Here is a 16140-nt window from a genome sequence, read left to right as displayed (position 1 = left end):
TCCCGCTAGAGGGCACTGGACTTATTAAAAGTTTTTTTTATCTTTTAGTAATGTTAGCTTTCACTCTTTCATATACATATTGATGACGTGCTCTACCAGGGATTGGATATATGGTGTTAAATTCATTGTTTAAGCCAAGACAATGCGCATGAAATCGTGCACCTCAGTGCCGCCTATCGGAAAATTGCCCAGTAAAAAGTTATGAGAGACCTCTAAAATAACTAGCTCGAGAGTTTAAAAAATCAACATTGTACATAAAACAGTGATTTCACGTTAGATCTCTATTGCAGTACAATGAGAATGTAAATTATTAGGTTTTTATATGCGGCAATGTTTTAGTATGTACTGGGGAATGACAAAATTCAATCACAATTTTTCCTAGTCTTGGTTTTGGAAATCCAGCATGGAGGAGAACGGAGTCACGTTTTCGAGGTTTTCTTAAATTTTATTTAAAAGTTAAATGAAGATGAGGCTTCTTCTTCGTGGCTTCACGGGAGGTGTAAGGATTTTGCAATCAGAAACATACTTACTAGCAAGAGTCGGCACAAACCTCAAGTAAGCTCTCAAAATTTGTGAATGACATTGCACATGTAATATTAATAATAGTACTATATCATATGATGTAGCCGGTTACGTAGTACATGTTCGTCCTATACTGGTACTACATAATACATAAATGTCGGCCTTTTGCATTTCTGCCTCTACTTAATTTCATCTTATGAATTAAGGAGCTTTTATACAGAAAGTAAAACAAAGTAGGAATGGTCACTTAAAACGATTAACCAAAAAGATTATCCCTATATAAAAGCTATTGCACGTAATATTGTTTGTTACAGGTGCTGTCAGTTTCTACCTAAGAAACCAACACCTTGCAGGACCTTGTACTTGTCATCCGTGAGGTTAAAAAAAGGGAAAGCTTTGGTAAGAAATTATTACTTATTTACACTTATAACCTCCCCCCCCCCCCAAAAAAAAAAAAAATAATAATAATAATAAAGAAATAAAAATAAACGGATAAGAAATTATCAAAGAAGTTAGTGGTATGGAATAGACAGTTGCTTTTCATATTAGAAATTAAAAGGTATTAATAAATGCACATGTAGATAGGGGAGAAAACAGGATAAGCACATATTATTTTGGGCAATTTTCAATAAAATAACTTAATTAGACTTAAATCAAAGACAGTTAATACAATTTTCTCACTGGAAGTAAAGAACTGTTTTTCCAGTGATTTCAGACATAATGAAATGCATACATGCAAGTGCACTTGTATTAACAGTGCACAGAAATGGAAAATGTGGCACTGATATATGGCAAATATTATCTAAAAGAGATTCCCCTCACACTTGCAGTATGTGATTCTTCTAGTGTCCTGTTATTTGATTAATGATATAATATTTGAGGATAGGGAATTCCCCCCTTAATTACCAGTCACCAAGATTAAAACAGCTCAATCACCAAGGAATGTTCAGGCCAATAAACAAGCATTCCTGAATCACATTTCAGGCAGAGTATAACGCATCACGCTCGAAAAATAATGCCAATCACGCAGAACGCAAAAGGTATTCCCTAGCCTCATATTTGGTGAAATCTATGAATTTTTGTAACTGGTTTAATACAATTTTCTAGGAAGATGAAAACATTGTGGACCTTTCAGAAAACTCAGTAGATTTTATTAGGAACTTCAGCATCATTGCACATATTGACCATGGCAAGAGCACTCTTGCTGACAGACTTCTAGAATTTACAGGTAAAAAAATGTTAGAGAAAAAATATCATATTACAAAATTCATTTATAAAGGTAACAGTATTTAACAGACATGAGCTTTTTCTGCGGAAACGTGGAATTCCGCATTTTTTAATTCAATTCTGATGGTTCCCTGCTGGATAGGTGTTGGGTCCCATAATAAATGTTCAGAGGTGTTTTTGAAACTTGGGCTCATGTCTGATGAAAACAAATCTTTTAAAGTTGAAATATAGACATTTTGTTTCTGTGACAGTAATTAATTTCTTTATAACATTGCTGGGGTAGCGCTAGCAATTTTTTTCGCTTAGCCAAATCACCACATTTTTGTCAATTTGTTACCAAAATGGTTATAATTTGGCTAAAACATGTCAAATCAAGCCCTTTTTCTTTAGCCAATTTAAGTCAGTTTTAGCATTTGGCTAAATTGGCGAGTGTTAGTGCTACCCCAGCATTGTGTAATTGGTAAAGATTTAAATTGAGCATTACTAATAAAAGAAACTAATAAGTGCATAAACCAGAATGTTTTTACGAGGCATTACTTTTTATCATTGTGATATTGTGTAGTGACTTTCTTATTTGCAGGTGTGATTCCAGAAAGTGCCAAAAATGCTCAAGTTTTAGATAAGTTACAAGTGGAAAGAGAAAGGGGAATCACAGTAAAAGCACAGACAGCTACCCTTTTCCATATGTACAAAGATCAAGAATATATGCTCAACCTTATTGACACTCCTGTACACCAAAACATTTGTTCATTTTGATTTTCAGTTTAATATAATAGTTATTATATAGTATTATACAATAATGTTTTCTGTGATGGCAATTTTAATATTGTGTATAATTTTTTGTTCTCATAAAGAAGAGACATTTTACCAAATGTGAATTTTTACCAGCAGTTTCACCACTTGTATTCTACTAAAACTAAATGTCTATTGCATAATGTATCAAAATGTTCAAATGTTAAGAAAATTGTTCTTGTTTAGACTTTCTTCCATTGTAGATTAATTAATTAATTATTATTATTATTATTATTATTATTATTATTGTTGTTGTTGTTACGTAGGGTCATGTTGACTTCCATTATGAAGTGTCTAGATCACTTAGTGCTACACAAGGAGTCATTCTTCTAGTAGATGCCACTCAGGTTAGAAATGAAATACATGCCATTATCATTTGTAATGAAGATCTGTACATTTTTACTTTAATATTATTATCCTTGCAATTTTTTTTTTTTTTTTTTTTTGTGACAGTAGTCAAGGATCATGTTATCCTGCACATCCATGTGTTTGTCACTCTGTGCATTATTAATTACTGCTACTGCTCTGGATAAAAAAAATAAGATAAAAAAGATAAAAAAGGACGGACCAGAAAATCTATGTGCACTGGTCCTTCAAACATTTTGTGCCCCTGGGGGTTAGGCTGTCCTTGGGGGGGGGGGGGGGGGGGGGTAGGTGATTATTTTTTATGTAAAACTTTTTTCATCAATACTTTTTCTTATGCTGCTTTTATGAATTTTATTTTCAACATTTATATACATATTTACAGAACCCAGGTTTTGTCGTAGATATCAGGGGAACGGGGTGCTCTTTACAGTGTGTTGAAGTAGGGGAATATTCGTTGGGTATCCAGTGACACCACATAGTTATTATTATTATTATTTTGTTTTATTCAAAAATTATTATTATTATTATTATTATTATTATTATTATTATTATTATTATTATTATTATTGTTTCCAAAAGGACAAACCCAAAACAGAGCATTTTTAATGGTGCTTTATATCGCATAATTTTTACTTTAAAATGTTATATGAAAATCTGTCTTAATATTCTCAGGGTGTGCAGGCACAAACTGTGGCCAACTTTTACCTTGCATTTGAAGCCAATCTTGCTATTATCCCAGTATTGAATAAGATTGACCTAAAGACGTCAAAGACAGAGCAGGTCATAGAGGAGCTCAATACAATGTTTGATATTGAACCTGAAGAAGTTTTACAGGTTGGTTTAATGATAGTGGTGATACTCTGTTCATAAGTGAATATCATTTGGAATCCCCACATTCAAAGATGACATAAGTCCATAAAAGAATGTAATTGATAATTTTTTGCTTTTGTTAGCTTTACCCTTTCAAAGGGTGCAAATTTAATTGGTTGTGTCATACTGTTGGTGAAATAACCACTTTATCTGGCTTACAAATCTTTTCAATTTAGCGACTTACAAGTAAGTTGTGTGCAAAATTGAAATAATAATGCTAATAAGATTTTAACTATATTTAATTAATTATTATCAAGAGGCGCTGTGTTTAACTGGTATCAAGAAAAATTTTTTGAAGTTAATTATGATTAATAATTTGTCAATTTTTTTCAGATCTCTGCCAAGCTTGGTATTGGTATTGACAAGTTATTAGAAGCTGTGATCCAAAAAATACCTCCGTAAGTTTAAAATAAATGTTTTGATGAGTGGAAGTGAGAGACCATTCCCACAGATATTTAGATCAATCTGTCCCCCTGGGGAGTCTCACTAGATTGCTGTCAGCTTAACCGACTTAAATGTCTGTCCCGCCTACTTAAAGCTGTAAGGGGGTAATTAACTATTGTACGTGCTCGGCTCCTGGAAGCTGACAGCAATTTACTGTGAACCCCCAGTGAGTAAGGTCGATCCAGAAGGATCGATCTGAATCTGTGGGAACCCAGTCTAAATATTGTAATATACTAATGTAACCATGTATTATAACCAGGCATTCCATTTTTTCTCAATTTGACCATGTATGCTCCAGGTGAATAGAGTTAAATTACAATGAAAGTGTGTCAGATAGATGTTTCTTCTTGTATGTGAAATCCAGTCTATTTTTCATGCCATTCCAGCCCACCCTGTGATGTAGAAAAGCCATTTAAAGCTCTTTTATTTGACTCTTGGTTTGACAAGTACCAAGGAGCTGTTGCAAATATTGCTGTCAAAGATGGGTCACTGAAAAAAGGTTAGTTTCTTTTATATCTTCAAGATCAAGCTTTTTAGACATTTTTTCAGGGGTATATCTTTTTACAATAAGTAAGTAACAGATAACAGATTGAAACAAAACTGTTCAGTGTACCTACATTTTATGAAGTCATTTTTTTTTGTCACTTAATAATCTCTTGTCAGATTACTTTTTTAATAGAATGAAAAGTTTATGTCCTTTCCATCTTAATGCCTACCACAGGTGATGAGATTGTCTCTGCGTACACACAGAAGAAGCACCCAGTCATGGAACTTGGCTTCATGCACCCTCTACCTACCAAGACAAATGCGCTGTAAGTTGTAGAAAGTACTGGGAGATTTAAGTGAAAATTACTCAGTCTTTTCTTGTCTTCAAAGTTCATTATCTTGCATTATCTTTTAGTAATATGAATATTTCTTAAGGGGGTTTAAATCTGATTTCATTAATTGCTTGATAATTTGATGTTAAACTTATTTTGTTTATTTTATACTTTTATTTTTATGTACAGACACAGATGTGTCTGTACATATAGCTGTCACCTGCGTCTGTCATCGTCGCCGTCGTGCACTTTCACCTATAACACGATAAGTGGACAACCATTTTACCTTTTGGCTTGAAACTTACAGAACTGATGAATATTCATAATAAGCAGGTCAAGTTCGAAAATCAGCATGATCGGGTCACTTTTAGGGAATTTATGCTGTTTTTTCACTTTTTTCAGCATATATGCAGCACCGATAACACGATAAGTGAAAAACCATTTTACTTTTTGGCTTGAAACTTATAAAACTGATGAATATTCATAATACGCAGGTCAAGTTCGAAAATCAGTATGATCGGGCCATTTTTAGGGAAGTTATGCTGTTTTTTTCACTTTTTTCAATATATATGCAACACTGATAACACAATATAAGAAAAACAGATTGGCCAATTGTCATTATACTCACAGGAGTTGTCAATCCTGCTAAAATGCAGGTTGAGTTCGAAAATCAGCATAATTGGGCCATTATTTTAGAAGTTATACTGTTTTTTTCACATTTCCTCAGATTCAATTCTTAGGCATGTTAACAGTCTCATTATTGAACTAATAAGATACGTAAAAGTGTTTGTTTGATATTTCCTGCATCTTTACAACATTGTTAGTTGATTTTGTAAAAATGATGGTAAACTTGTTATTATGTATTGTGTAATAAAGTGTCAAAAATGGAAATAAACTCATATCATTGCAGTTTGTCAGATTCAATCATCCACTATGTTCAGACTCTCAGAATGGACGATGTTGACTGTGCAGTTAAACATAATGTATTATTGCATCAGAATTGGTAGTCTCCTATTTTGTGCATTACTGTTTTGTGCTTTTCTTAAGTTGTGACTTATGGGCCTGAAAGACCTTTGAGAGGGTTAGTCTGTAAATTTCCTTTGGGTATCACTTAGCTAATTTCAGTGTTATAAAGTAATTTGTCTAATTTATAGGCCATTAAATGAGATTACATAAAGCACACTTGTTGATATTTCCCTGTAAACTCCCAAAAGTAAAGCTCTCTGCTAGATTAATAATAAGGAAGCAGTGATAATTATGCAGGCAGTTTTTGTTTAATATTGCATATAAGTTTTTAATATATATATATATTTATATATATTAAAAACTTATTATCAAACTCAAAGATTAAAAGTTTGAATAGCAGCTTCATTGGAATTATATTTACCTCTGCCAAGGAGGTTATATTTTCACCCCTGTTTGTCTGTCATCAACATAACTCAAAAAGTTATGGACCGATTTTGTTGAAATTTTCAGGAACTGTCAGAAGTGGGCCAAAGAGGACAATCATTAATAATAATCAACAATTGCTGCCTTGGCAGAGGTCTGCACTCTCAGAGCGCTTTTCTAGTTTTGTTATGTTTTCCTTTATAATTTTTTCTCAAACACTTGCATTTGTGACTTTTAACTCTCATCGGCCTGAGGCTCTGACATTTCTGTATTTCCACATAAGCAGTTGTATTGTTTTTTATGTCTTTAAACATTATGTTACTTATGTAATATTATTTTATGCACTGTCATCATTTTTCAAATATTGAGACTTTCATCATGTGAATTTGAACTCTCATGGTCCTGAAACTGTAATCTTATTGAAGCGGGATTGAGACCATCTTCTGGGTCTTCCGGAAGACAGTCAGGTTATTAAGTTTATATTGACTGGTATCTATTTTTTTCTGTTGGAGACCATCAAAATGGAGGATGGATCAAAATAGATACTTTGGAATACTGTCAGAAAATATCTCTGGGTCCGTTCCTGTTATTGACCATGTTACCTGTTGTGCATGATTAAAATTCAGTGTTGACTGACAGTGCTATTATAAGCATTATTTATCATTGCATCAAAATTGACAAAATGACCTTTTTTGCATCTTTATTTTCTGTTTTTTTCAAATATTGAGACTTTCATCATGTGACTTTGGTCTCTCATGGTCCTGAAACTGTAATCTTATTGAAGGGGTGGATTGAGACCATCTTCTGGGTCTTCCGAAAGACAGACAGGTTATTAAGTTTATATTGACTGGTATCTATTTTTTTTCTGTTGGAAGACCATCAAAATGGACGATGGATCAACATAGATACTTTGGAATACTGTCAGAAAATATCTCTGGATCTGCTCCTGTTATTGACCATGTTACCTGTTGTGCATGATTAAAAATTACTGTTGACTGACTGTGCTATTATAAGCATTATTTATTATTGCATCAAAATTGACAAATTGACCTTTTTTTGCTGTTTTTTGTCTGTACATTTGACAGCTTTGCTGCCTTGTTTACGGTTTCTTCTTTGTGCACCTATCATCCCTGTGTATTTTTTTCATGGACACCATAAACGGCAAACCATCTCACTTATTATTCTCAATCCTATAAGAAGGATCTTAAGGACCAAAATGCAGTTTGAGTTAGAATATCCAGCAAGATTGGATAATTTTTCTTGCTTCCTTATTCCTTTCAATAATTTTGGCCCTTCCTTAATACTACACATTGTCATGTAACGTAAAGGTTATATTTTGTTTGTTATATTTCTAGCTATGCAGGGCAGGTGGGATATATTGTTGCTAACATGAGGAACACTAAAGAAGCATTAATTGGAGACACACTTTTCAAAGTCAAATCTCCTGTGGAACCTTTCCCTGGGTTCAGAGCACCAAAGCCAATGGTAACAATATTTTATTAATCAATATCTGACCATGTTGGGGTGATTTTTTAAAATTCAAAAAGTTTATTATAAATGTTTGTGATAATGCAAATTTTGAGCATTTTTTATTTTGGTGGTGGTAGGTAGGGCAAATTTTTTATGTTAAAATGGAGCAAGTTTATTGATTGATAATAGGGTAGGGTAAATCTCAAAAAAATTCCATAACAGGTGTTTTCTGAGGCGAAATTTGATGCTGAACACAAATCTGGCAATCATTTTTTTCTAAAACAATTATTAAGGTCGGTAAAATGACAATTTTCAAAATGGCAGCCAAAACGGCCTACCCAAAGCTTCATTAACAACAATTAAAAGTATTATGGTGTGTCATATGTCTTTTCTTATGTTTTTGGGGTTGTAGTATCTATTTCCGATGTTAATACTGAGATTGATACATTTTACAGTGAGTTAGTTCAGTTACAATGTTAGCTGACAGTTAACTGTCAAGCTAGAGTGAAGAGCCAGAATCTTCGATAATGGGGGAAATGAACAATCTCAGTCATCTTGATCAATCAAAATGGGGAGTGATATGATTTCCCAACATCTGTTGGAAGGGAATTATAATGAAGAATCAATTAACCTTACCACAAAGTAAATATTTTTCTAAATTATTACAATAGGATGGATGATACACTTTAACATTTTTACATGATTTACATGTATGAAGCCGGAAGACATCTCTATCATAAGCTGAGGCTAGCAAAGCAGTTGCCAGAGAAATCTCCAATGCCTGAATCCCCAAAAAAGTATTTTTACAATCTTTGAGAAGTACATTCCCAACAGAAGTATGTTGGATTATGATATATTTGGGGAACGTATGAAGCATTAACTGTCTGTGAAGTGCAAGGATGATATACAAAAGTGAAAGATTTCAATCAAAACGTGACAAATAGTGTTTAAGATACATCATAAATAAGCACAATGCTTTTTACATATAGCCTCAATATACAGTTATTCTGTTGTAAATGTTCTCAAAGAGAGGAAAGATATTCTTGGACATCCAGACATTGGATATTTCTCAGGCAACTTCTTTGCTGGTCTCAGTACATGATAATGATTATTTCCCTGACTTCTTATGAGCAGAACAAAAATATTCCATCCATTTCTTTTTAATAATTTAATGACATTACCCCATTGATTGCTTGGGGTCAGGATATCTCTGATTCTTCCTCATAATTCACATCCAGCAGAACTTGAGATATCTTATCACTCCTCATTTTGACTGACTGAGATCTGGCTCTTCTTTTAAGCTTGACAGTAAACTATCAACCAACAAGGTAACCAAACTCAATTTAAAATGTAACAATGGCAGTGTTAACATAAGAATAAATATTTTACAACCTTAAAAACATAAGAAAAGGCATAATAAAAACATAGGTTCCTTTAATTGTGGCTGTTGAAACTCTTGTTAGGGCATTTTGTCCGCCATTTTGAAAATTGTCATTTTACCATCCTTAATGGCTGTTGTGAGAAAAAAAATTGTTGCACATGTGTGTTTAGCATCATTTTATGCCATATAAAACATTCACTTATCAAAAATTTGTGCTTCACTCAACACTTTTCAAAACAAATATATGCATACATATAATTACTACAGTTACTGTATACGCAGTGCATATGCTTTGTATGCGTTTTCAACAATAGTAAAATAACCGACCTAAAGAATGCTCCTAGCTCAAATTTCTCATCAGAAATGAACTTTTTGGCCCATTTTGCCTCTAAAATCACCTGTTCTCTGAGAGATTTCCAAAAAAAGTTATTATTTACCCTACCCTATTGATAACATTAAAGCATTATTAAAGATGCATACAAAGTCAATTTTTTGTCACAAAAACCAACCAAATGTCAGCATATAGTTTCAAGTAGTATAACTAAGAGAATTACCAAAAGGCATTGTTTAATTTTACCCGAAAATGATGTTTGAACAGATTTTTCTGCTGGCATTCTAAGCTGTATGTCAATGGGGCAAGAAAGTAGGTCACGGAAGTAGGTTAAATTTACAACCATAAATTTAAAGAAAGGAGCAGTCTAAAGGTCTTTTATGGCTGATCGAGTGATCTATTCAGTTTCTCCCTTGGCATGTCAAATTTATTAAGTCATATAAGAATCTAGTAGAAGTGGTTTACATGTGTTACTGGGAATCCACGCTCCACCGATGCTCGGTTCGTATGTACCTTTAAGTAAGACAAGCTTAAACATTGAAACTTTACTATTTGCATAAAACTTGAAACTCAAGACTTGCACAGATATACTTAATGGCATTTACATCCAGTGTTTTGAAAATTAAGATAGGTAAAGTCACTGGGGAAAAGTAAAGAAAATGCTATCAAAATTTATTCCATAAAGTATTTTCCCAAAAATGATTTCCCCCTGTACTGAGTTCATGGTTCATACCATTCTGAAAACTCAATACAGTTCAGAATTTTTATAACATGCATGTATTTAATTTGTGTGCTGTTGTTCATGATGTGACATTTTTATATGTACCAATATTTTCCTAGGTGTTTGCTGGGGTGTTTCCTGCAGATCAAGGGGAATATTTTAACCTTAAGGTAGCCATAGAAAGGCTTATTCTCAATGACTCTAGCATAGAGCTTAATGTAGACTCTAGGTAAATATTCCACTTTTTTCTGTTCTATCTGTATTTAGTTTTTACCCATTTTAAAATTGATTTCTGTCATTTTCATAGAGACTTTTGAATGATTCTGAAAATTCTTCAAAATTCTTTAAGTGAAAAAGATCAATATTTTTAACAGTAATAAATTTTACCATAAACAAAAGGAAAAAAGAAAAGGGTTAATCACATTTCGAAAACTTTTGCAGCTCTCAGTCATATGCTTTTGAATATGTAAAGAAAGTGGATGCCATGAATATCATTGTTTTTCACCTTGTATTTTCATTTTTTCAGTGATGTTTTAGGCCAGGGCTGGAGACTTGGATTTCTTGGTATTCTTCATATGGAGGTATTTAATCAGAGGTTAGAACAGGAATATGATGCTAACATCATTATCACTTCACCAAGTGTACCATATAGAGGTAATCCAAAATATAAATATTAAATTACTTCAATTTGACAGACTGGTAAATATGGTGTGAATCTGTATTAGAACTAATTTTACAGTCAAGATTGGTTGAGTGGCCCATTTACATTCCAAGAAACACTTATGTTTTGATACATAAATATGTACATGTCACTGAAACTTTTATTTTAGCAAAGTAAGTAGCATTGTCTTTTTTTATTTTGCTAAGTCTCCAGTGTGAAATGGCTAATATTGTATCAGTTATCTAGTTTTCATTAAGAAAAATTAACATAGGTAATGAATCTGCATCTTTGTAAATGACCGTCTGCTTTTCTTTTTCAGTTAAAATCTTTGGAGAAAAGAACATTAAAATGTATGGCACTGATGAAATAATGGTATTAAATCCCAGTAAGGTAAGAGAAAACCCATTTCTTGGGAAAAGGCATTTTGTATGTATATTATTAAAAGAGTGAATTAACTGATTTTACATGGCTAACAATGATCAGATGATTTCCATTGGTCAGTTATTTCACACTGTTATGTCATCGAAAAAATGGTTTTTGATCAAATGTAATTTTTGCAGTAAGTTTTGCTTTGTTTCTTGTAAAGACAGAAATTAAAAGTGAAAGCTAAATGGTACATTGTACAATGTACTTGTTGTAATCTGTGAAAGTTAATTATTTGCCTTGTATCTAATTGTTGTCCAGCACTTTAAAATATATTGTGTAGTCCTTTTTTGCATGAGCTTGTATTTTCTCTTGTGTGTTTTTAGAGAAGGTTTAAATTTAAGTTTCATATTTGACAGCTTCCAAATCCTGCCATCATCTCAGAAGTGTTGGAACCCATGGTCCAAGGCACAGTTATAACGCCATCAGAGTACAGGAAAGACATAACAACATTATGTCAGGTGAACCAATAATTCTGGATTTGTTTAAATAACACTTAATGTTCCAGGCTTCCTCATGTCCACTTACAAAAATCTTTCATTAAATGATTTAAGTTGAAAAAAAAAAATGATTATTAAATTTTAATTTTTTCAAACAATCTTTAACTGACAAGTCACAACAAAATCAAGTTTGATGATTTCGCCATTATTCTGATGGTATTCTTTCTTTTTATATAGAGACACTGCAAGTGTCTGTGTATATTCTGATTGGTCTGTCTGTCCACGTTGTCGCTGTAGCTGTCTGACTTATGACCTCGCCCCATAACTGCCCAACCGTATTTTTGTTTAACTTTATATTTACTTTACTGTGTTTTTGTTTGACTTTATATTTATTGGTTTACGCATTATTGGTTTACGTTTACAGTTATTATTTTCTTTTGAGTTTTTTTTAAATTTTTCACACTTAAGCATTTTCAGCTTTGCTGCCTTTTCTCCTGTATGGTGTCTGTATATTTGCCAGTTTTGCTGTCTAGTTTTAATTCATAGCTTTAAAATTATGGAAATTTTACTTAGTAATATTCATACTTATGAAATTTGATAATTGACTGTATTGTTTTTATTCTGAGTTGAAATGTCTCAGTAAAATTATAATTTTGATGGTTATTATTTGATAATGAAAGCTTGATTAAATTTCAGGATAAAAGGGGCCATTTGGAAGAAGAGATACATATTGGAGAAGACAGAATATTGATGAAGTTTATTCTACCTCTTAATGAGATTGTGTTGGACTTCTTTGATAAATTGAAGGCCATTTCGTCAGGATATGCAAGGTAAGAAGTTCAAACCCTGTGTCCTGTTTCACAAAAAAAAAAAAAAAAAAAAAAAAAAAAATTAAATGTAAATGAACAAACAAGAAAAAAATTACTGGTTTTGAAGATTGCTAAGGTAAGACTGTCTATAAGGTCTAAGCAGAAATGTGATATTGTTTAGACAAAGTTGAGCAATAGCAAGCCCTGCATTTTTGTGGTTTGAGGGAGAGGGTGGGAGTTACAGTGGTAAATAGCAAATAAATGCATCAAAGTTAGCATGTTATTTGGTAAGCTGCAACAGGAGGGGGGGGATGGAGAGCACGTGGTCCAACCGTGTCTCCGTGTGAAAGGGTGAAAGGTACCTTATTCTGTTCTTCGATATTCAAATATATATTAGTATAAATTTTAAGATACCACAAGTGAGGTTGGGCATGATAGTAAAGAACTGTAACAATTGTTTTGTGTTAAAGGGAAACATTGTTATAATGTGGTGAATTAATTATGTTCCAGTTTTGATTATGAAGATCATGGTTACCAACAGTCCCAGGTGACAAAGGTAAGAAAAAAGTTGAAGGATTTCAAATGGCATGGCAAGTGACACATGCACATGTGATTGTGCACTCACCCACACACACACGCACACACACACACACACACACACACACACACACACACACACACACAGAACAGCAGATCATATATGGCCAACCCACTTGAATGATTGTTGCGTAATCCTCGCGAGAAATTTATTTAGTGTCTGATTGAGAATTAAGTGGCAACCTTTTTAGTGGATCGCCATATTTGATCCGCGGGTATGTTAGTCGGCTGTTCTGAATGTGCTCTTACAATACTTTTTAGGATTAAATCTTGTTTGTATGTACTAGTCTAGGAGTGTAACATAATGCCCCAGGCAGCCTGTATTACTGGATTGATCAGTGAGGTGCTACATCACCAGTGCACCAGTGAATGACCAGGCTTCCTTGACTTGAATATTCATATATAATTGTATAACATAATTGTATAACTTCAACCTTCGGGTTGCAATTCTCCAATGAAGATTATTATTATTATATTATTATCAAATTGGTATTATCAAAAGACTTTGAAGTTTTTAGTTTGACCAGAACAGGGAATTATATTGTCTACGATATAATTTCCTGATCAGAAGTATGTAATGAAATGCTCTGAATAGGTTTGGGAATGTGCATTACATAATGAGAGTAACTCTTAACGCAAGCAATGAAAACCTATGCAACAGAAGCATTGGCCTGATGATGGCCATGACTGCTTCAAAGGGATAATGCACATTTCTATTGCATTTGTTTAAGGAACTCCTCAGTGTGTGATATGACATATTAGTGATCATGGGTACTTTCCATCCCACAGGTAACCTTTAACTTGAATGATCATGAGGTGGAGGAGCTATCCATGCTAGTACACACGTCCAAAGCTGTGCAGGAAGCCAAGGAGATGTGTGTTAAACTCAGGGACAATGTCCCCAGGCAGTTGTTCCTTATAGCTGTCCAGGCAAGGATAGGTGGGCAAGTTGTTGCCAGAGAAAATATCAAGCCTATGAAGAAAGATGTTACTGCCAAATGCGTAAGTGGTCATGTTTTGAGATACTCTGTTGTTTTGTTGGAAATGTCCAAAATTCTGATTGCAGACACACTAAAATTAAGCTCCAAACTCTGCCTGCTATGTGCTATTTCTCAATTTCTACAAGTCAGATTTTTTGTAACTTGGTTCTTGTTGATCTATCTTCCATTTTTGACTGTCTTCTGACAGAAAAAAAAATTAGATGTTTTTCAAAAATGTAGAAATAGAATAAATTTATTGAAGAAATAATTTTATTTTGATTTGACAATGGAAAAATACCCTTTGGCAAGTTAGCAGCTGAAAACATCAAAACACTCACATATGACTTTAGTCATTGGGTTTCCTGGTTTTTCTTTTTCCTCTCTTGACTCTGAGCCATTGAGTCTGATTTGCAAAACAATTCTCATTTTTTTATGTTTAATCTCTCTTTTTGATTTCAGTATGGTGGAGATATAACAAGAAGAAAGAAACTTTTAAAAAACCAAGCTGAAAAGTTGAAAAAAATGAGAAAAATTGGAAAAATTACTGTGCCAAAGGAAACGTTTATAAACATACTGAAAAGGTAGCAGTAAGCTCTGTCTGGGGAGTATCGTAACAAGCTGAAAACATGTCCAGACAAATGCACATTGTCATTGATACTGCAGGAAAATAGATGCTGATTTTCAGGTAGTTTTCCTAGGCTGTGATTCAAGTTAGTAGTGCACGTGGCTGCCTGGAATACCATCATGGTTACAAGTAAGAGTCTTAACCCTGTTTGGATCATTTCTTGCAAAAGTACACATAAAAAATGCTCTAGACTGTGGGACATTAGTGACCTTACTTTACCTATTGGGAGAGAGAACTACACATCAGTGGCAAGAGTCATTGAAACTTTTCACACAAACTTTATTTAGAATTGTCTTGGTTATATTAATTTTATGTTAAGACATTGTGAAGGTAAAATAAGTACATTAAGATAACCAGGCATTCATTTAAGATAATATTTTCACAAACTTTTTAGTAGACTTCTGGATGTCTGTTCTAGTAATCATTTAAAGATGGTCGTTGGAAGTATTAAAATCAATTTTAATTTAAAAAAAAATATTTATGTAGGTTGAATTAATATTAAATGGGAAATAAAGATCTATTTATTGCTAGTATCATTTATATAAATGCTTTTTCTTTTTGATACCTCCTACTAATATCTAGATTAATTTTTGTGAAGATGAATAGTAACATACGTAATTGTGTTTATCATGAAGTTGCATAGGTGAAGCTTCATATTTAAAATGAAACAAATTGAAAGTATAAGTTACAATCATGAGACTGAGGTAATTGGGAACCAATTAAAACATGAGAGAAAGAGGATTTGATTCCTTTTAGTGTATAAAAAGGAGACCAAACTTCTTTTGGCTGTGTCACATTTTTATTCCACCAGTGGCATAAAAATGGCAATGAAACGAGATCATATGTCACATAATCGAAATAGAATGTACTTTCTGCAACAAAAGGTATCAAGACATTCTTTTCTCATTTGCAGTAGTGTCTGGAATTTGCTGAAAGGGATGTCTTTTTCAGCGTATGAAATGAATGGCAGAAACCCCGATTGATGAACATTTTTGATATATTAGTAGGAGAGCATTTTGACTTCTGTTTATGCAGACATAAAAGGTCTCTGGCAGAAAGCTTCTAACTGATTACAATGACATATGATGCAAACATAAATGGACCAAACACCAACATTATTGATTAAAATAACCATAATATTGATGATCAGAGACTTTACTATATTTTTTGTGTGTCATACTGTATCTTGTTTGCACATTTAGTAATGCTTGTCACAAAAAAGTGCACATTTTCTAACACGTCACCAATGAATGGTTATTTTAATTTTTATTTTA

The 16140-nt window shown here is 33.1% G+C and overlaps 1 protein-coding gene across 1 annotated transcript; it reads left to right on the top strand.

The window, feature by feature from the left end:
* Positions 1 to 33: 33 nt before the first annotated feature.
* Positions 34 to 15402, top strand: LOC106174735 (translation factor Guf1, mitochondrial). The gene is made up of 18 exons (XM_013556412.3): positions 34 to 555; positions 837 to 921; positions 1630 to 1750; positions 2330 to 2478; positions 2808 to 2888; positions 3580 to 3741; positions 4111 to 4175; positions 4608 to 4720; positions 4943 to 5033; positions 7784 to 7913; positions 10451 to 10560; positions 10858 to 10985; positions 11312 to 11382; positions 11775 to 11876; positions 12552 to 12685; positions 13175 to 13220; positions 14051 to 14263; positions 14701 to 15402. Exons 1-18 carry the CDS (start codon positions 461 to 463, stop codon positions 14824 to 14826), a joined length of 2022 nt encoding a protein of 673 aa, XP_013411866.2. The 5' UTR covers positions 34 to 460; the 3' UTR covers positions 14827 to 15402.
* The last annotated feature ends 738 nt before the right edge of the window (positions 15403 to 16140 follow it).

This window comes from Lingula anatina, chromosome 3 (genome assembly GCF_051362555.1).
Source record: "Lingula anatina isolate TDL-2025a chromosome 3, LinAna3.0, whole genome shotgun sequence".
NCBI lineage: Eukaryota > Metazoa > Brachiopoda > Lingulata > Lingulida > Lingulidae > Lingula > Lingula anatina.
This window is presented reverse-complemented; position numbering and strand designations above follow the sequence as displayed.